Source organism: Gallinula chloropus (genome assembly GCF_964237585.1).
Source record: "Gallinula chloropus genome assembly, chromosome: 19".
In the NCBI taxonomy this organism is placed as follows: Eukaryota; Metazoa; Chordata; class Aves; order Gruiformes; family Rallidae; genus Gallinula; species Gallinula chloropus.
The window spans coordinates 1,583,581-1,605,858 of NC_140104.1; the positions used below are offsets into that span (position 1 = coordinate 1,583,581).

The 22,278-nt window shown below is 47.4% G+C and overlaps 1 protein-coding gene across 1 annotated transcript in view; it reads right to left on the reverse strand.

The window, feature by feature from the left end:
* The window catches only part of COL26A1 (collagen type XXVI alpha 1 chain), a gene marked incomplete at both ends in the record, with an annotated part of 151,092 nt that overhangs the window by 39,549 nt on the left and 89,265 nt on the right, over positions 1 to 22,278 (reverse strand). The window contains one exon of the mRNA XM_084273057.1: positions 9,562 to 9,603. Within this exon, the coding sequence (XP_084129183.1) occupies positions 9,562 to 9,603 (42 nt within the window). The remainder of the gene's footprint in view (positions 1 to 9,561; positions 9,604 to 22,278) is intronic.

Genomic DNA, 22,278 nt, shown 5'->3' on the forward strand with positions numbered 1-22,278 from the left:
CCATTACAAGAAACTTCAACCTTGCAGTGCAATGGGGCGTAGCACAGTCAGGTTTCAGGACATAAGAATCGCATTTGCAGCTCATGCTTCAACCTGCCTGGGGCTCCAAACAATGCTCTTTCCTCCTCTGAGCCTTGCTTTCCTTACATCCATAATGCTTCTTCTGTAAAGGACCCCAGGTCAGAGGATGAAAAATGACTGAATGGTACATATGCACAGAGAAATAAATGAATATGTTTGATTTCTGTGATAAAACCTGCCTGGCAGCTCTTCTGCTTTCATCTAATAAAGCCCACCACTTCCCTTGTACTTTGCAGAAGCAGACATGCACAGAGAGGACAAACTCTGTTATCCCCAGGAACAAACCAGAGCCGTGCCAAGGCCATGCCAGCAGCCACACTTGCAGCACCAGGAACGCAACAGCATCTCCATGAAACACAACATAAGAGCTTTAACCACGCAGTCAGGACCCCATGGAGCAGGTCTCCATGCACCACGCTGTCTTACAGATCAGTACCACACAGCTTGAGTAGGTCCAGACTGAAGAAAAATGTGTCTTTCCAGGGCAGACCACCACCAGCTTTACTCCATTAGTAGACACCTTTCTCCAGGACGAGTTCAGAGTAGTCTCTGAACTAACCTGGAAGAGCCCAAGCAAAGTCAGCTAAACTACTCCAGGCAACCACATTTCTTTGCAGAGAGAAAAGGGTGAAGCTCAAAACTCCCAAGAGAAGTAGGAAGCACAGCTACCTTCTACTGTTAATTCTCTGAGCAACATTTACACATCAGAGATGTGGTATTTGGACACTGGCACACTAAACCACCACACTGACCCCTCCATCTGCTTGGTGCCACACACATACACATACCTTAGCCAAAAACCAAACCAAACCCCCCCAAAATAACCACAAAAAACAACCCCAAACCATGAGTGACACTTTGAGGCACCGCACAGAAGAAATTCCAAGTCAAATTCCACCATGGAAATAAGAACACAGGTCTGTGCCTGCCTAGGTGGCCCCGAGCAGGGGACAGCCAGCCTGGGTTTGCATCTCCACCTCGCTTTAATCTGTCTGACTTGACCCTTTCAGCCTTTTTACAGGGATTCTGAGCTTCCCTAAGTAGTTTATGTTCTGGCCCTTTGCAAAAGCTTTCGCCAGTGCTTGTGAGGGATAGCAGGCCCAAGCCATAAATCACAGCCAACCTGGGATCTGTTTTTTCAACACGTTCCACCTAATGAGAGTCAGATGTTGGCTAGATAGACTTTATTAATTGTACTTGTTTAGAATCAGTCATGTCTCTGTAACAGGGCTTGAGAGCATGAAAGGCAAAGGGCTGACAGCAACCGTGGAGAGGAGGAATGCTTGTGTTGCCCAGTAGCCTCCTGGTCTGCAGAGCAAAGGAGAACCAAAGGTCTGGAGAGCTGTGGGAGGGATGGGCTCCTACCCACACACCCTGTGTCCTGGCCACGGCACAGCACCCAGCTAGCTGGAGGAAGGGCTGTTTATCTGTAAGAAGCTCTCTGGGGTTTTGCCTCTCAGATCATTAAGACTCAGAGGCAGGAGTCTCTCAGTTTACCATCATGATATTTCTTTGTTGCATACACAGCAAACTTTCACCTTCTGGCAAAGGGGAAACCCTGGAGTGCCAGGGTGTCTCCCAGCAGCCCTGCAAAGAGGGAATGCCAAATTAGAAAGGCACCCAACAGGAGAAAGAAAAGCTCATCTGGTCCCTCCCCAACACATCAGTGAGTTCAGCTGCAGGGGAAATCTGTTTCCCTGCTGCACTGCAAACATTGCCTGCTCTAACCTGAGCATGCTGGATGTGTGCAGAAGACACCACCAACCTTACACCACCACCTTTCTCCTTCAGCAGCACAGAGACAGCTGAGCAAGGCTGGGTCTCACCCACCAGCAAACAAGGAAGGAGGGAGGACGGGCAGAGAGCATCTTTCTTTGTGCCCCCTTTCAGAATCCAGTAAATACCAAAGCCCACAGGCTACTCACTTTCAACACACAGTTCAAAACCAGCACTGACCAAGCCCCACAGCATTTCCACTCAGTGTGACTGAGCAGAATTAAAGCATCTCACAGATAAGGAACTGGAGGCTCAGAGAAACCTAAAGATGGTCTCATCAACCAAAGGGTTTGTTCTCTCCCACAGTTTTCACATCAGGATTTTACAGGAAGAAAAGTTTGATCCTCACTTGTAAATGGTGAGTGATGAGGCTGCCTACCAACATGAAACAGAACACCCAGGAAATCTGTTTGACTTTTTACCATCATTACAGATAATTCACCATCTCTGCTAGGAGATCACTGCCAAAATTTCCCCATTTGTAATCCCTTTCTCTTACATCTCCATTATAATGACCCTTCCCCTTAACTTTACTGGCTATCTCTAAAAAGCAGCTCAAGTTTAGCTTCTTATGAGAACTGCTATCTGATCTTTTTCTGCTTGTAAAACATTCCTACCTCATTTTCATCTCTACTTCCTTCTACCTTCTGAAACAGAAAAGGCTTCTCCCCTCCCTGAATAAGCAATAAAGACTTTTCCATGATCACGATGCTCTGTGATTTTGAAGTGTCTGTAAGAACAGACCTGAGCAAAACTGAGTGCAAAGCAAGCTTGCCCCAAAAGGCACTTTTGGAGTAATGATTACTTTTTGGGAGCACACATAAAATTGGGTACAGTTTTAAGTGAAAAAAAATGGGTGAAGTTTTTAAAATTTTAATATTTTTCTCGAGGTTTTTAAAAAAATATTTTCACAGGGTCAAATTAAATAATTTTGGTCAATCCAAACCCATGTTTTAGTCATTACATTGTGTGAAAGCCCTAAAAATTTCCAGTTCAGTTTCTCCCAAATAATTTTTCTTTCCAATTCTTTGGTTTGGCAAATGGACCCAAAAAACCCCTCTGTTACTCACCCAGGTCTGTTCTCAACCAGCTCACATCACTCGTGTTGTTGTATTTAAGATTTCACACATGCACACTCCCACACCACTAACTAATTTTACACATAATTGCTCTCAGCCTGGGGATTTGTGCTCTCTCACAGTGCCAGAGATCTATTTTTCTGGTTCAGCCTGTGCTCTGTTAGCACATGGAATTAGATCATGACCATCTATTCACAGGCAGCCAGGAGCTGAGAGATCCATGTTCAATCCATCTTCATCTCTCCCAGTACGTTCAGCAGGGAACGGCTGGGTTTTGATGCAATGGGGTTTGCTAGGAATGTCTTATCTATAATTTCTACAAATATGAGGGAGATTTTACCAACAGAGCCCTGCCTAGTTGCCTGAAGACTGAAATGACTCCAATAATAAAGGTTTTGCCTACCCAGCATGAGTTTGTTAAAGCTTTGTGGTTTATGGAGCTGCTGAGCTTGGTGCTCCCAAGTGATGCTGGTGGTACTGCAAGTGCTCAGTACCTCTGATACTGTACAGCACAACCCTCCCACAGAGCCCACAGGGCTTGGGCTCCTTCCTGGGAGAAATGTTCTCCTCCTAATAGCTGGTCCAGTCCTCACCACGGCTCATTCCTGCATCCAATACCCACCATCATTGCACCACACACTTTATCACTCCAGGAACATGGAATGATACTTGATGGGACCAGGCTAACTCTTAATCCCAGCCCAAGTATGCATGGGAACCCCTCTGTGCTTCAAAGTTCATCTCCAACCAAGATGATCTTGCATCCCTTACAGAAAGGACTGTTTTTCCCTGCTGGGAGGAGCAATCAGGGGGAAAACACAGGCAAAATGTGGCATAATGTAACGTGAAATAAGGAAGCAGACAGGACAAAAGGAAACATTTGGGTTGAGGCTCACCAGGAAGTCTGGAGAGACTCCTGTAATATTGGTCCTGCACCTGTGTATCACAGGTCAGAGAATCTCTCACAGTCTTGAGCCAAACACCATAAGTTTAACTGGAGCATGTCTTTCAGAAAGACACTCCAGAGCCAGACAACTGAGGTTTCTTTAGTGAACTGCATCCAAAGTGAACCATTGTATAACTAAATATGCATCTTGTTCCCAGTTTCAATTTCTGGCATTAAATTCTACCCCTGCTTTGAGTTTTACTCCACTTCAGCCTGTAAGGACTACAGACACTTTCTAGGGTTAGACCCCTTCTCTCTCCACAAAGTCCCTGTAACTCATAAACACGTTACTTTTAGGAACTTCAGTCAAGCACTAGTGTCTCCTCACCCAGAGCATTTAGCACTGGCTTCCTTTAGCCAAGACAAAACGTTAGCTGAAAGACCAACAAGGAAAACAGTTTAAGCAACTGAAAAGTACAGTCTGAATCCAGAAGAATTTGGCTCCCTGAACATCCAAACACTACCTAGTATTATCATTGTAAGTGCCAGGGGCACTCCTGCAAAGCTTTCATTCCCCAGAGTTCAGCTTTGGGTCCAGCCCATGGCAAGTTGCCCAGTGTCCCAGGCTTCACTCCTCTGGGGCCCTGCACAGCACCCCACAGCCCTTGTCAACACCCCACTGCCCCACACAAGTCTCGTGTCTGTCCCCAGCACTTGAGAACTGGAATGAAACAGTCCAAAGCTACAAGATAGTCAGTCTCATGAGGATCATTACTCGGACTAATTCTGCTAATTAACCCTTGCTGGCCTTTATATAAATCCCTCTGAGCCTTGCAATGGTCCTTAGAGATGTGAGCAGCAGGAAGGAATCCCTTCCACATTGCTCTGCAGCAGTGATTTTGATCTCTGAGACAAAAGACACTTCAGGTGACCCAGCACATCCCTTACTTATGAAATCTTTTTGTTTGTTTGTTTCAATTTCCCTATTAACTTCTGGATGAACAGAAAAGCAGTGAAAGAGATATCCCCTTGGCATTAGCCAGGTATGCTTCAGCTTCAGATTTTTAACCCTTCCAAACAGCCACTCCAGGCTACTTCTCTAACTCACTTTAGGATGAAAAACCTGAGGATGCCTATAATCAAAATGTTTTCCAGTTATCTCAGCACCAAACTCAACAAATGCTTCCAAATCTGGGGATCCATTTACTTTCTAGTGGGACTGAGCCCTTACTCACTGTACATAGTTTGCCTACTTGTGCTTTCTTTAGTTGTCAGTATCTACACAACATTGGCAAGAGACATCATGCTGCTGGTAGTTTGAGGAGCTTCTCTAGTTTGAGGTTCCAGCTGCCTCCACCTTGAAACTCTCCTAAAAAATTGCCCTAAATAGCAAGTTTAGACCCATGACCGAAGGCACAGTGTGCAGGGAGACTCCTCCTGGAACATGGCAAGCCTTGGGTAAGGCTGGGTGTCAGCCAAGCTCCTCTCCCACGCCTGTCACCCCACGCACTCAGCCCCAGTATTGTGTTACTCTTACAGCTGTGGAGGATTTGACAGTGAATTCTGAGTCTCCCTCTGAGCACTGATGAGGCACAGGGAGAACAGTCGGGGAGTCCAAACCGGACAGATGCAGAATGGTGCAATTTGTCTGCAGTACAGGGAGAGGGAACTGGATATTTCCAGAGCCACCTCCAGACCCTACCCTCACCCCCTCCAACTCCACACCTTCTTCTCAGAACAGCTCAGCATCAATAATCACTTCTGAGCACCAGGCAACACTACCCTGGCAAATAAGCTCAGAGCAGGGCTTTGAAATTAAAATGCTAGAGGATAGCTTCAGAGCTCGATGTGCAGCCACCAGTGCTGGTTGCCACATGGTGCTGCTGGCAAGAGGGACAGCAATGGCACTTCTAAACAAGCATGGGGACAGAAGGAACAACCATAAGTCTCCTGCCATCAAAGGAGCTCCGAGGTTTCATACTCAGCAAGTGTTCAGGTCCAGCAGCACAACTGGGAAACTTGAAGGCACTTAAATCAAGTATCTTAACTGTTGAAGTTCATCCCCTGTGAAATCTGCCTGGAAGACACTCTGAAGCACTCCACTCCAGTTAATTGCCCGATCCCAAACCATCACAGCCCACAAATCCTTGAACCTTTGAGAACTGACTTCATGCTGAACAGCTGCCAGGCACTCCTTCACGTGCAGCCAGGGGAACAGCTTGCTTATCAAAAAGGGGGGGTTCCTGGGTATGCAACGCCCAGCAGTGGCGATGGCTCCATCACACAGCGCAGCTCTCAGACTGGGGTGTGCCCAAGAGGCAGCCCAAACGTGCTAAGTGCAGCCACAGGCCAAGCACCATGCAGATTCTAAACAAACAATGGAGCAGCCCCCTTCCAGAAGCGTGAGGACAGCCAGCCTGGGGATGCTATGAAAACCTTGCCATTTGCTATAATTTGCTGTGCTTCAAGGCCCAAGATGCTACAGTTTTCCTCAACAGGAAATTGCTGGGCTGTCTCCAAAAGCTGTTGGTAAATGTGGACTTGAATGGTGACAATTGCATCAGGACAAAAGCAATCTCCTATTTTAGCCCAATTAGTGCTGTGCTAAATCATCAGCCCAGGCCTTGCCTTTTGCAGTGGAAAGAGACACATCTGTGAGGCTCTTCTGTTGCATGTGGTTTGTATTATACTCTAGCACAATATGTATAAACTAACACTATTCTACACTTACCCAGCACCTCATCTGGAAATCTGAAAGCGATTTATGAATGGTGGGCATCTGTGACACTTCACAGATGGAAATGGAGGCACGGAGGGATTCAGTAATTAGCCCCAGACTTGCACAATGAGTCAGCTGCAGAGCAGAGCCCATTATTTGTTGTGTAGGAACATCTAGTGTCCAAACACAGGGAGACGAGTCTCCCCCCCGACCCCAAAGTGGACAAACATGCCCCAAAAATGCCACCCATGTGTGTGTTCAGACCATGACTGTGGAGGGATAGTTGGTGTGAATGCCTGTCCTGAAGAACAGCCCCACCTGGAAGACAGGTCCCTCCGTTCCTGTAACACAAACTCAGGCCAGAAGAGGGGTTAATATGCCTGAAAGATTGTCTGCTTTTTCCACATCAGTTGATCTAATAAAAAAGATTGATTCTCCCCACAAATCTGGCCTTGCTTTAACAAATCATTTGATTTGACACAAAGGACTATATTCAGATAGTTTAAATTCCACCTTAGTCCCTGAAACTAAAGTTTCTGACAGGCTCAAGACTTAGAAACAGCCAATAAGAAACACCAGGCAGAGACACCCACCTTGGGTAGGGTCAGAAGTGGCCAGAAGCATCTGCTGATGCTCTGTACCACAGTGCCTAGGAGCCTACAAGGAACGTCACAGTGCTGAAGAAAACAGACAGCCTTTTCTATACCTTCTAGAAATACAGCAGCAACTCACACATCTGAAGCCCTTCCAGTATGTAAGCAAACCATTACTATCCCTCCCACCTTGCCCAGGACAGTAAGCCAGATGCCTGGAATGACACTTCAAGGTATTGGGATCCAGATCACCAAGGGGCAGAAAAAGCTCACAGCACAATTCAAGCAATCCAGGAACTTGTGTTAAAAAAATTTCAACTTCTCTAGCTTGAAAAGACAGAAAAGTGTCTGCAGCCAGGTTCCTACTGCGACTTAAGCCAGACCTAGTTTAGCTCTCTGTTATTCCCTCTTGGTCCTGCCCACATCAAAGTTAGTGAATGCTGCAGTTGGAAGGAACTGATTTCACAGTCCTGCCCTCAGTCTACCTGTTCTCTACTCATCTGGTGTGTTTCCTTCTAAAATGGAGGAGAGCAAATGCCTGTCTCGTGTGGTGCCACCCTACACTGCACACACCTTGTCACCCAGTCTCCAGGGAAGTTGTGGAATCCCTCCTGCACCTTTCACTGCTCTTCTCAGAACAGTCGTGTTCCCTCGCTGGACCTCAGAGAGCAAGTCCTGACCACACTGGGGGCAATCCACCTCTGCCTTCATGCTTCCAAAGAGTTCAGCCTGCATCCAAAAAATCACTCTATCATTTGGAAGCTAAACAACCAAGAGCAGAGCATAGAAGGAAACACAGGACAACTAGAGGAATCCTCAGCCAAATTGCTGAGAAGGAGGATTCTTTGCACAGTCAAAAACCACCTCAAGAAACCCAAAACCTATAAAACACCAGCCAATATACTCTAAGCCCTGTTGTCAGGTTAGCAGAAGAATAATGGCATCATTTAAATTTTACCCAGATGAAACCTTAAAGGTGCCCAAAAGTCCACAATGGAGTAAACTGCATTTTCAAATCATTCAGTATATTGTCTTCTCTGCCAGGACTATTCTGCCCTTGATAGATGCAGAACAGGGCAGATGTTGAATAGGGCACAGCCACCAAGGGAGAAACCAAAGCACAAAGTGGAGAGACACCAAAGAAACACATCAACACTTTAACAAGACAATCCAGAAACAAGGCTGGATGTGGCAGAACCAACAATAAGGATTACAGAAGATTGGGATATAATTCCTCAGAAGATTGGGATCTAATTCCTGCTGACACAGTACTTTCCCAGTTGTCCTTGATGTGTCATTTAGCACATGGCAGTTCCAATATGAGGGTAAATACGATAAGAGAGAGAGAACTGCAGCTAGAGCATGGAGCACATCTGCAACAGAGGTGTGGCAGAAAGATGCTCAGCCTAATTTAAGGTTTCATGGGAGGTGTTGGGCTATGGGGTGTGCATTGTTCTGCTGGGTGTGTGCACAGCAAGGACAGCAAAGAGGCAGATCAGCGTGAGCTCTTCGTGCTGCTGCCCTCACAAGAGCAGCCCTTGGGAAAAACTGGTCTGCTCAGCACATGTGCTGCTTCAAAGGTCCCAAAGATGATTTTTGTTTTCCACAAAACCTGCCCATGGCCATCAGGTACAAAGGCTCCCACATAAATTCCTGCTTCTTATTGATTAACCATCATGTGAGATATATAGGCAAATTTAAAACCTTAGTTGGGCTTTGGCACACTCACCAGAGCACTTCCCAGCCACTCTGGCCATCAGCTTGGAGACAAACAGTCCATGCAAGCAACACACAAGCTCTCATTCACTTTCAACCTTTGAAACACTTTGGGTTTTCTCAGGGGAGGCTGAGCAGAGACAACACAAGTGTCACAAGAATACTCAGGTCTGAGGCAGCACCAGGCTGGGGGATGCCAAGGGCTGATGAACCTCTGTCCTCCCAGGAGCCTGCAACTGCTAACAGAGCCACAGCCACTTCCCTCCCAGCACTCTGCAGCACTCACCTCATCACACTGACCCCCCTCCTGGCTCTTCTCAATGTACCACCCCCCACAGCGTGATGAGGAGCAGGAGCAGGTCAAGGAAAACAGCAGGACAGAGTTTAGTTGTGAGGAGGAGGGTGCAACAGCCACCCCGGGACAGAGCCGGGGTCTGCAGAGCCCGCCATCCCCTCATGGGGGCTCACAGGGGGCTGCTGGGCGGTTCCCTGAGCAGGAGAGGAGCCAAGCATTTCAGCTGCCCTTTCCTGCCCTCCAGATGCTTGAGGGAAACCGAGGCAAAGAGCAGGCAGAGACTCACAGACCCCCTCCCGCATACCTCCCCCCTCCCCAGTCAAACAAAGGCCATCCCTGGCTGCCTCAGCCCCCCCAGGACTGCACCCCCGTCGCTCTCGGACTCTGCTCCTCCGTGGTGTGAGTCGCCCACTTACGGTCCTGGCTGGCAAAGTAACGGTGCTGGCGGCCAGGTGAACCTGCGGGGGGAGACAAGGCAGTTACCCGGCAGCCCCTCACCCTGCAGCGGCTCAGCACAGGGAAGGTTCACTCAGCTTGCAGAGCAGAGCTTGGGGAGGGATGACAGTGCCTCTGCTCAGCTCCTTTAGGCTCTTGCCAGCGCTTCCCCTGCTCCCACCCAGGGCAAGGCACGCACCAGAGACGCTCGCGCTCCCAGCGTGCTGAAACAAGGCTGAGAGAGCCCCAAGCCTCGACTGAGATGGTGCTTCCAAGAAATACAACCACAGAACCACCTGCTGAACGGAACAGGCTGCAGCCATCCGTTCTGGTGGAGTGGAAAAAGGGGTTGGGGTTGTTTCTGGGCTGGTTTTCTATCTGCTTTTTTTTTGGGGAGGGAATTGGGGGGTGGGTGTGTGATGGTGGTCACCTCAGTTGCTTGTTACAGGGTAAAACTGGTCCCAGGTTCAAAGAGGGAGAGCTGCTGCTGTTGTCTTGGCTGAGCCATGGGAAGAACAACTCAGCACCTTTCTGGAGGCTGGTGCATATGCCAAAATACAAGACTGTGACAGTGAGAAGGGATAAAGTAGGGGGAAAGGCCTGAAGCAGTATGGGCAGAGCAGCATCTCCTAAAGTTCAGAAAACAGGGGTACACTGCAGAGAGCATGTGCCCCAGCTCTGCCAGAGCCAACTCAAGAGCTGTGCCTGTCACCTGGGCCATAAAGATTTTTCTACTTCCAATTGTATAACCAGAGATCACGACTCCAACTCCCCTTTAAAACCAGCCTGAGGTCTGTGAACCACAAAGCACCATACTGAGCAAATCCCTACCTGTGTTTTCTTGCAGGGGAGGGTAAAAAAGGAGAAAGAAAATGCTAAACAAGCCCAGGAAATCACTGTCTTTGTACCACAAGTTTCTCCCAGGACTGGAGGATGCCTGTCACGCTGAAGTGCTGTATTAGTCACACATAAAAGCTTCTTGAAGAGACTAAGTACAAACAACTGCCACAAGCTTTTACAGAAGCGTGTCTGTTGTACCAGGGGCTACAAACATCATGTTAAAACACAAACAAGGTCAGATAATTGCTTTGAATATGGTTTTTGTTAGTTTGGGCTCCTAGATGGTTTTGCACATATGCCTGGAGAGATGAGCAGCAGCCTTGTGTACTGGCCTCCTACTCATCATCACTGGGAGGAGCGGGAGATGATGGTGCAGTTACACCAGTGCAAACCTGGACAAGGCCTGGAGCCCCTTCAGACCCTCACACACCCACTGAAACCCACACAGATTTCTTTGGAGGATCGGTGCTTTCATATTCCCAGGCTTTAAAGCCAAGTCCAGTCCCACAGTCAGTGTTACCCTCCTCCCAAACCTATCCTTGGGGGGAAAGAAACAGAGACACAGCTGCTGGTGCAACTCCCAGCAGCTCTTTCCATACTGCTGGGGATGAAGAGAACACCTGGATGGACACCAACCTTATTTTATTCCCTCTTTCCTCAAGGAATTCTGACTCAGAGGGGCCTGCTCCCTGACTTTGCTACAGCAGACCCAGGATTGCAAGTGAAGACTGGGATGGAGCTGTAGCACCTTCCCCACCTCCCCAAGACAGTCAGCTGGGAGAACTTCTGTTTGTCTTCTTAGAGGCAGAGCAAAGCTGGGTACACACTCACCTGCCAGCCCAAGGAATGCTTCACAGGCAAGTCTCAAAGAGCCCAGAAATTGCTTATCTTGGACCACAGATACCAACCTCCATGTCAGGGAAGGGCACACCTGATGCAAGAGGGGCGCAGAGAAGCAAGAGCTGAGCTTTGCTTTTGAAAACCCTAAGGGCAAATCTGGCCAACCTGATCTGCCAACAAAGTCAAGCCAGGTCGATCCCCTGGAGGCTACAAGGCCATACAAAGTTTGTCTTGTGCAACTGAGCTGAAACAAGCATGGGGAGGGTTCTCCTGAAGCATCCCCTCTTAACAGAGATTCCCACAGCAGCCAGAAGCCCAAAGAGCTGTACCAGTGCAACATGTGGTTCTGTGAGCACACTCTCTGAGAGAGGGGTGATGTCAGAGAGAATTACCTGGCCCTTCAGTGCCTCACCAGGCTTGAGAACGTGACATCTACCAAGTGCATGAGCTTTCTGGGAATGGGTGGTCACAGAAAACAGGTGAGATACAGGTCACAGGTGCTGCAACAAGTCTTCCGTCACTACTGAGCATTCAAACCAACTGCAAGCCATAACAACATTCTCAGAACCACAGAGCTTTTCACTCTTAACTGAACAACACAATAACCACAATGCAATAAATCTCCTTTCATGATCCCACCATTAACAGCAACTACAGACCAGCAAGTTCTGCTTCTACTTTGAGGAGCAGATAAAGATTCTGGCTTAGTCCCTTCCAGGTAAAATTAGATAAACGGTTTCTGCCTTCTGCAAGAACTGCAGAGTCAACAGAAATACCCAGGGCCAAACCCAGAGGGATCCTGTTACTAACTCAGGATCCATCTAGAGTTAAACAGCATCCACAGCGCGGCATGGGAAACTGCTCCCTTTGTGCAGCAGTGCCAGCTCAAGATCAGTGACATCAAAAAAATGGTTACAAGGTCTTTTCTGTAACAGCAACAAGAAAGGAAAAGCTAAAATCACATGAACTGCAAGAGAAAGGCCAGTCAAAGGTAGAAATGTATTCCACAGCCCTGCACGGGGAATCCACTTCTGGAGAGCTGCCCAAAGCTCTGCATCCGCCTCGTGCTGGCTCAACCCCCACTGCTCTTGGCAGGTGAGATACAAAATTGGTTATAAAATGAGCCCTATATTTTATAAGTTTCATAAACATTTTTTAAAAAAAACCCTTCAGAATATGAGGTATTCTCAGAGAACCTGTGCCAGAGAGTAATGTGGTCTAACTTGGAAACAGAGTTACCACCTGTTCATGGCAACTACTCTTTTAATCTTCATTTTTGTTTTATGAGCTGACCAGCACTATTTTATTAGCTGACAATTAGTTTAGGTTGATTTAATTAAACAAAATTGATTACAATCGCTCTTTCTTCCAGGACAAACTTTCTGCAGGACTAGGGCTTGAACAGCTTGGGTCCTGGATCCAAATCCTTTTGTCAAAACCCATCACACAACAATCCAGGTAAATACAGGTCAGTGGGCACAGGGATGTTCTAGGGTTGTCTTAAAAAGCAAAAGGCATCTCTGGCTTCCTGGTTCAAACCAGGGATGATAGTCTGACACCAGGGAACACTGCTACTTAAGTTTATCTGGTTTAAGAAGTTGCTGCCTTTGCTTTTAGAATGAGTGTGTCTGCACCTCAGAGATGGGCAGCACACCAGATTAGAAAGGGATGGCTGAAAAACAACCCAATACAAAAATAATCAACTTATGATTTGTCTGGAGATGAATTCCTTAAGGCACATGGCTGCAGAGATGCTAGCCCTTTCTATAGCTAGACCACAACGGACATCCTGGCTGGGAAAACATCTCCAGCTGAGCACATGCTGAACGTGACACACCCCGAGGTGAGGTGCCTGAACTGTGGGGCTTCAGACTGACTGTTCAGCCACACTGCCTGCACCAGTATTTACATTTGACTCATTTGGAAGATTCAAAGCAATAACTGACCAAGAGCAGCAGCACCTGCAGCCTGTTGAGTACCAGCCCTTACAAGCTAAAGGAGCAAAACATCAGAGGATGAGATTTCACACATCACAACCTCCCAAGTCCCACTTTGCACCAAGGCAGACCCCAGTAGTTAATTCTATCTGTGGAGCTGCAGCAGAGGCTGTGGCAACAGCTCAGCCCTGGAGGATGGATGACTGTAACAGTAGTAGACAGTTGGGTGCAGTTAAGTATAGACAACGGTGCAGTCAAATGTCTACTCTGTATGATTCATGTTGCCTTTGACACCTACAGAGCCTTCAAAAGTGACCCACCACCATCAGTTACAACTTCCTGGCAGCAAACGCTCTAATAACTCTGACTAATTGTCATGGCAAGTTACCCTGATTGCAGATTTGACAGTTAGAAAAACCCAATTGTGGAATTCCAAGCAGGCCAGGGACATAATTAGGCTCCACATTTTAACACCCTCTTGATCAATGGGGGGGTACTGGAGGCCCTTCCAAGAGCTTTGTTTTGAAATGAATGGCGCCATATTGATGAAACAACTTGGACACAGACCAGGAATTAAATTGAAAGTTTAAACAATGCAGCTGTATTTTATCATCCTGTATTGTCAAGCTTTAACAAAAATAGCTCCTAAACAGAGCCACATGTTATGCCTGTTGCCCAAAAACTGAAGGTGAATTTTAAAACCCTTTCCTAAACCGTAGGATGCCAAGATTTTTCAGCTAGGAGTTATTATTAGGACACAACAGTATTTCATATACATCTTGACAATGGTTTTGTGGGGTTTCTGTAAAAGCAACTTCTTTCAAAGCAGAGATGGCTCAGCTGAGTGACACTTCACAAAGATGGAACCTCTGTCTTGTAATTCTTCTTGTTCCATACATATATGGTACCAGCAAAACTAAAATCTCATTATAATCAGTGGAAGGATCCCTCCTTCATCATATGTATCATTAATGAACACTGCTGGCTGCCTTCTCATTTCAGGACCTGGAGACAGAGCTAATGTGAGTATATTGTGTGTTTCAGTGTCCCCAAGAAAACTGTAGTCAGTTCTTACTTTGAGAGCTACCTCTGGCCTTGAGCATTAAGGTGTGATGAAAACACTTGTTAGTTACAGCACACTGAGAACAGGATCTTTGATAATTCTAGCAATATGATTGAGATAGAGAAACGTGTAACAAGAGTTTGTCCTTTTAATATCCAAGGATGGATTTGAACAGCTGGAAAATTAGGAAAAGCACTCTGGTTTTTTGGCTTGCAACGTGTTCAAATAGCCTAGGGGATTTTAGGGGGTGCAACTCATACCAATTAAATGGGATTCTACCACATTTATTTACTGGTGTGTAGCATTTGAGATTGCAAGATTCAATTCCACATTGATCAAAATCTGCTGAAAACTGAACAGCATGTTAAGTTCTACCAGCCTTTCCCATAAATCCCAGAGCCAGGACAGCAGAAAAGTTTCAGGACCATAACCCTCCTGCTGAATAGGTTCAATGGCTCAACCCCCACTTGTGCTACAAGGAGGAGGTATTTTACCTGGCTCTGTCAGGAAGCTTGCAGAAGGGTGCACACAGCTTTCATCTCAGTCCACCGGATGAAAGAAGGGAGATGAGACAGAAAGAGATGATAAAGGTAGGAACAAAGAGGTCCACAAGGTACCTCCCAGCCTCCCTCATGCTGAATAAACCTCTCAGATCCTGAGGTCAGGCTAAAACCTCTGACAATGGCATTCTCTGAGTCTGAGCATCTTTTATCTCCCACACAACACGGGCTTTCCACTAGCAGGAGAGAGAACTTAATTGGGCAGCTTCCAGGGAGTTTCACTCCCACATACAAACCCCTCCTGCTGTAGGAGAGCTCTGAGCTGGACACCCTATGGTAGGACAGGATGGAAAACACAGCATGGCAGAGGGGCTGTGGGCAGGCTGCTGTCCTGAGAGAAGCAGCAGGTAACCCCCAGCAGTTTGTTGTGTCCACATTGGTCACACTCAGTGCTGTGCTGGCAGGCAGAACTACACTGGTGCCTGGAGGGAAGGCAGCCAGTGCTGACACACAGACAGACAGACAGCACAGCCATCCCAGGCTCACTTAGGATCCCTAACACAGGACAAGTACACCACAGTCCAAGCCTGGCATGCAAAGCAGGCAGGGCTGCTCACCCTTCTGGGGACAGCCCTGTCCCTTGCTCTTCCTATCTCATCTCCAAAGGGGAGCCTGATGACTGGTGCAAACAGTGCTGGATGCACAGGTACACAGGTGAACCTCAGAAGGATGTTTTACTTGATGTAGAAGTGCTACATCCTTTCCTTTCCAGTATTAGGGCTGGTTAAGTGTATTCTGGAGCCTGACAGACTCACTGCACTGACAGAGGGTTCACAGGCTCCTTGGGCAAACCATGAGAAGTACTCATTTTCCTCAGCTTTTTACCCAAAGTCTTACTGCATTGCAAATTCTTGTGTTCATTAAATGCTACCTGAGTGTTGGGGGATGAAGAGATGGTTTTTAATGAGGTTGCTACTGTCATTATCTTCCACTGTTCAATATCTCATGAGCATTTCATCTCTCTTAGGAGACTAAGAAGGTAAAAGCAGCAACAGCTGAACACCAGCCAGAGAACTTAGATGTTGTAGCCCAGTACCTGAATATGGGCTTCAAAAGGTGTTGCAGTTCTGTGTGGCTGGATTCTGGTGCAGAAGGAGGGGCTGTGGGGATGGCTTCTGAAAGAAGCAGGTGGCCTAACCCACCACAAAAGGGCACCATATTTTATAGTCAAGGGGGTTGCTAAAGTGGCTAAAGGAAGGGCTCAGGAGAGGAAGCACCTACCTGTACTGGTCTGTGCTGTGGCAAGTTCTCCCTACAATCCTTTCATGGCTGATGAACATCCAACAATGCTTGATAAAAACAGTGTCTGCTACTGATCAAGCACTGGGTGCTTTGTATCACACTTGAATCTAGCAGGAAGAAATGTCCAAGAAGATGTATTGTCTAAGTTCAATGTTTTATCAAAACCAGATGAGCACATATAGCCCAAGGTCCTGGTCAAAAGCCAAAACACACAAGCAGGAAACTGCAAACGGGTAAAATGTGACACTTGAATTAAAAAAGGGGTAGTTAGTTACCTCTGGGCCAAAACCAGGCATTTTTACCATGATAGCACAGTGATTCTGGAACACCTTTGCCTCCTGAAACAGAACACGGTGGTTGCTACAAAGCCCCTTCATGTCAGGCTCTGCTGAATGGGAATCCCAACTCAGACCAAATGGAAATCCCAACTCAGACCAAATGGAAATCCCAACTCAGACCAAATGGAAATCCCAACTCAGACCACCTCTGGATGATGCACTCCAGTGCCTTTACTTTCACACATCCATTTACACAGATGTGTATACATGTGCACATACCCTTGTGTCTGTGCTGAGGAAAACTGCTTCCATCACAGGTATATTTACTCTTTGGACTACTACAGGGGAGCTTTCTGCATTATTGCCTTCATGCTATGGCCCTGGGCTCCAGTGAAGAATCATGCCCAGTGTTCTCCTCAAAGGCATGCCCTCACAGCAGAGAATAAGCCAGACATACCTGCCAGTGGCTCAGCTCTGATTTTCCAGTGTGCACCCATGCCTCTCCAGCTATCCTGTCCACCCATAGCCCTCCACCTGGCCCCTCTTGGTGGCTCTATTTCAGTCCAAGCCTTTCTTGTTTCCACTGAAGCCAGTCTCTGGAGATGTGGAGAGATGGAGCTGTGTTTAAACTGGAATGGAAGTTGTCTTTGCTGCTGCAAAGCCCTAGCTGCTTCTACAGTCCCATTAGCTCCCAGCCACTGAGGAAACAAGAGCTCAGTGGTGCTTTTTGAACCCGTGTTTAACCCCCAGGGTGGCCAACTCAAAGCATCAGTTAGCCTGGGGATTTCAGACACCTGCCACACATATTTAGGCAAGGAGAGCCTAAACCATCTGTGACAAGAACACCAGGGCAATGTAAGGCACTAAACCATCATCGAGCTATGTTAGCACATTTTTAATGTGCTAAATCATTGTTTTCAATTAACTTCCAGCAAGAAAACCTCTAGTGAGTGAGTTTCTCACATTCCTGGTAAAGCACAAGCCACCAGCTCCCACTGAAACCAAAGCTGCAGGGCAAGAGGAACTGTCTCCAAATGCCCACACATTCCTCTCTCCTCAACCCCAACCCCATCCCTGTAAACCCTAGCTGCATTTTGCACCATGAAAATCAGCAGCTGAAGAGGCATGCCAGCCCCCAGTCATCTTAAGCTGTCTATCAAATCCAGGTTAAAGAGCCTCATGGAAAAGGCACTGCCATACACCCAACAGTCCCAGTTCCCTCCATAACATCACCCTCCCCTCCACACTGCTGAAAAGTAACAAAGCTGTTGGAAAGAACTGGGAAATAGTTTTTAAGGTTCATTAAAATTTTTCAAAAAGTCACTTTGATTTAAAAACCCACCTTAATAAAGCCATATTTATAGTTTCTTTCCACAGTCTTCATCCATTTATACAGCTGCAGTTCCTCTAAAAGACAGTTCAAAGAAATGCAGCTCCAGGCACCCAGTCAGAGCCTAAAAATCCACTGCTGAGTTGCCCAACGTTTTACTAATAAACTTAGTCTTCAGCAATAGAAATTGGAAAGTCAAAACAGAAACCTGCTCACAATCTACTGCAGGGAGTTTTTCAATCTGCAGCTCCACTCCAAGAAAAAAAGGTGTTCCACATGACCTCTGACTGCTAGAGGCAGATAAGGAAAGGAACACCCTAAGTAGGTGTTGAAACTTCCTGGAAATCTGACCGTACCCTGGGGTGGTTTTGTCTGCTCAGAGAAACAGCCTCCCCATTTCTGATTTGGAGCTCAGAGTAGCCACTTGATGACTTCTAGGAGAAGAGGTCAGCTTGCAGCCATCTCCTTTCATGGCTTTTTACAGAAGGCCATTGTCTATGTTCAAGCTTTCCCACCAGTCCTCTTTTTCCAGTGAAAAGAGGTTTCACTTCCCCCTCCCTGAGGTACAAGGTACTCCCAGGAGAGGCAGCCAGCTGCAAGAGCTGCTATCACACTGCCTCTCCCAAGTGTGGCAGCAAGATTCAGGATAAATGCATGAAAAAAGCACAAATAAACTTCCTACCAGTGCTGGGTTACAGCCTTTCTGCTCACCCAGCAAGCCACTGGCCAGAATTCAAGACTGGAAATAATGGATAAAGTTGGAATTGCTGAACTCATCTAATAATCAAAAGCTACAAGAATTCTATGCTCCTGAACTGCATTACGCAACATTAAAGTTAGGATAGCATCAAAAGGTGCCCAGAAAGCTTAAAAGAAGGTATTTTGTTTCCTATATTGCTACCCTTGAGCTACAGCAGGCTCCAAGGCTTTAACAAGCCTTCAGCATGAAAGAGAAATACACTGCACAGAGCCTGGGGAAGCAATCAGGCCACGTGCAACCTCCCATGACGAGCCCTCCCAAGCCCAGCACTGTGTTCAAACCAGCAAGAGCTCTGCAGTCCCAACCAGAGAGAGATGATCAAAGCCTGAACAGCAACACCAGCTCTGATCACTTCAGCAACCCCTCATTCCACACTGTAGCCCACTCTTCCCTTCTTCTGGGACAGCAGCTCCTGTGCCTTCAGGGAAGGTGGTACATGCAGTGCCAGGGCCAAGCACCTCTGGCAGGAGGCTTACCCAACAAAGCATGGTAAAAGCCAGCTGACCTTCAGGCAGATCCTCAGCTGATCTCAGAAAACAGCAGTTGGGTAGCCCTGCTCTGGAGAGAAGAAATAAGGCTGGGAGAGAAAGGTTTTCAGCTGGTAGAAACTGTTACTTGCATAAGACACATATTGCCCAATCTACCAACACAGCACTTCAAGGTCACCATCATTCCCATGCCAAAAAAGGGCACGTTCAGGGTGGAGAAGCTGCCATCTGGCAGGTCCTGCTGTACCTGAGAGCTTGTTCACCACCCGTTCAGAGCCCTGGCCTGAGTGGGCTCTCAGTGCTACTGGAAGCTTTGCTGGTACTTAACAGAGGTAACTTTGCATTAACTTGCAAAGTCAATTAGTGCACAAGCAGAGTTGGGTTTATGCTCTTTTTTAAGAAATTAAAATTACAAAAGCTTATTGAAGGGCCAAGAGATGATAAATAGGACAAGAGTCACAGAATCCCAGGGGCTGGAAGGGACCTGGAGAGCTCCTGGGGTCCAACCCCCTGCCAAAGCAGCTCCCCAGCTCATATTGCACAGGGCGGCGTCCAGACGGGGCTGGAATCTCTCCAGGGATGGAGACTCCACACCCCCTGGGCAGCCTGTCCCAGGGCTCCCTCACCCTCCCTGGGGAAAAGTTCTTCCTCTGCTCCAACTTGCAGCCATTGCCCCTTGTCCTGTCCCCACAGGCACTGAGAAGGGGCTGCCCATTCCCCCTGCATCCCATCCTTCAGATACTGATAAACATTAACCAGGTCCCCCCTTAGTCTTCTTCTCTGCAGGCTGAACAGCCCCAGCTCCCTCAGCCTTTCCTCCCAGGGGAGATGCTCCAGGCCCTTCAGCATCTCTGTCCCTCCTCTGGACTCTCTCCAGGAGATCGCTGGCTGTTTGATCCCAGGGAGCCCAGCACTGGACACAACACTCCAGGTGGGGCCTGAGCAGGGCAGAGCAGAGGGGGAGGATCCCCTCCTGTCACCTGCTGCCCACACTCCTCCTGAGTCAGCCAGTTATCAGGGAATGGGTTCAACCAAATCATTTGGAGCCTGCAATGGAACGTGCTGACTGAGAAATGCTGCAACTGGACTGATCAGCAGATGCTGGTAAGACTAGAAGGCTAATGAGAACAGCAGGACAGGGGATATCTTTAACAGCCAGACTCTACATCCTAAAACTCTTTAATTTCAGTTACTATGGAATTCCAGTGCTTCCCTGATACCATCTAGAAGGCAAACGTTACCACAGCACAATCTCCAAGGAAGCAAATTTCAAAATTGAAATGACCTTTGAAATATTTGCCTACACCACTTCTGCCAAGAAACTTGGGGCAGTTTCATCTTTCATTGTTGCTGATTCTAAATTTTTGGGCAAACAGCACACATGTTAGGTTGTTATTATTAGCAGTGGTATTTTAAAATTTGTGCCTGAGAATCCATTTGTCCTTTGGTATTGAAGGAATCTGAAAGGGGGGGAGAAAGGGGGTGTTTTTAAAAAGAAAAACAAAAACAAAACCCAAGAAAAACCCCAAAAATATCCCCAACTCAGAAGAGAGACTTGGCCAGCTAGTGTGCCTGGATTCAATCTATAGCTCCTCAGCAATCAGAGTTCAGTGGAAGATTAACTCAAAATCATGGGATGGGAATGCATAAAGGATTCTCATTCAGCTTTCAGGTGGGTAAATTACAGGGGGTTTTACATCTCTGAAGCTTGGTTGATGTTTCAGCTGGTTGGTGGCCGAAATCCCTGCCCAGACACCTCCTGTTGTGCTTGGATGGGGTGGATTGCTCCATTTCCACCAGCCTTTGCAGAGGACAATGTGTCCTCAACTCTCCCTTGCTCACAGTGCAGGTAGGAGTTTCCCCCACCTAACACCAATGCTGGCATAGAATCACAGAATCCCAGACTGGTCTGGGCTGGGAGGGACCCCAAGGATCACAGAGCTCCAACCCCCTGCCACAGGCAGGGACACCAACCTCCAGCCTGGAGCTACACAAGGTTGCCCAGGGCCCCAGCCAACCTGTCCATGCTTTTCAAAAGCGAAGGCACCTTCCCTGCTGCATTCCCTGAAAAAAGACCATTATGGACAGGGTTACAGGTCCCTGGGAACACAGACATTTGCTTTCTCATTTCACAGCCCTTGGACACATGCACCTAACACCAGATGTCAGTGGAACATTTCATTCAAGAGAGGGCTACCCATTTCCTTCAGCACTTGTCAATTAACAAGCAATTATGTTTAGCACTGGCCAGGACATGGGGTGTTCTGAGCACACTGTGAAAACATTCAGAAGGAAAGTCATAGCACAAAGTCACACATGAGAGGAGAACACTGACATGAACTTTAAAAGCAAGCAGCATCCAGAGCACTTTCTGTGACGACCTTCCCTGCACAAACCAAGACAACCCCAGGTTTGGACAAACCACAAAATGCTGCCCAGGTTCTGACTGCTTTGCTAGCAAACTGTAACACAGCCCTCCCCCAGACAACTTGGCCTTGCCTGTACTAGTCCAGCTGTTTTATTTTGTGAATTGGAGTCTACACACATAGGCAAAAGAGCCACAGGATTTTAGATTCACTGATGCACAAGGGGATTTTCTCTAATAATCCCATTCATCATTACAGAAGCTCGATGTGTGAACGATGATCCCTTAATATCCTCTGGGGAGAGCTGAGAGTCTCAAATTCAACAGGCCATTCAGGGGGTTGCATCTCTGGATCTCAGAAACATGATTAAGTGCCTTAACTAGGGGAAACGGCTTTTTCTTTCTTCCCTTTTAACGACCAGCTAAGAGTTCAGAATACAGGAAAGAGACAAAGTGCCTGAAAAGTCAACAAGGCAGCAGAAGAGTCTGGAAACTTCATCTCTTGAGCTTCTTCAACCTACCTGCTACCTACATGGCTAGCAGTAAATTTTACATCCTCTCTCTCATCTCCTAACCTGCAGGGCAAAGAGGAAAAGGTCATGCTTACCTTGGGGGACTAAGGATCTCCCAGCCTGGACAAAGCCACATGAAAGGGCAGTGGATATTCTGTCCAAGGAGGAACCAGGCCAGTTCACACTAAGGCAGGATCCACCCCCTTTTACCATCAAGTCAACAGACAAGTCACAAAATCCCAAAGTTGGAAAAGACCTTTAAGATCATCAAGTCCAACCAATCCCATCCTAAGCCAAACCATATCCCTGAGCACCTCATCTACCCTTTTTTAAACACACCCAGGGATGATGACTCAGCCCCTCCCTGGGCAGCCTGTGCCACAGCCCCACAACTCTGCCAGGGAAGAACTTTTCCCTCCCATCTGCTCTGACCCTGCCCTGGGGCAGCTTGAGCCCATTGCCCCTTGTCCCATCTCCTGTCCC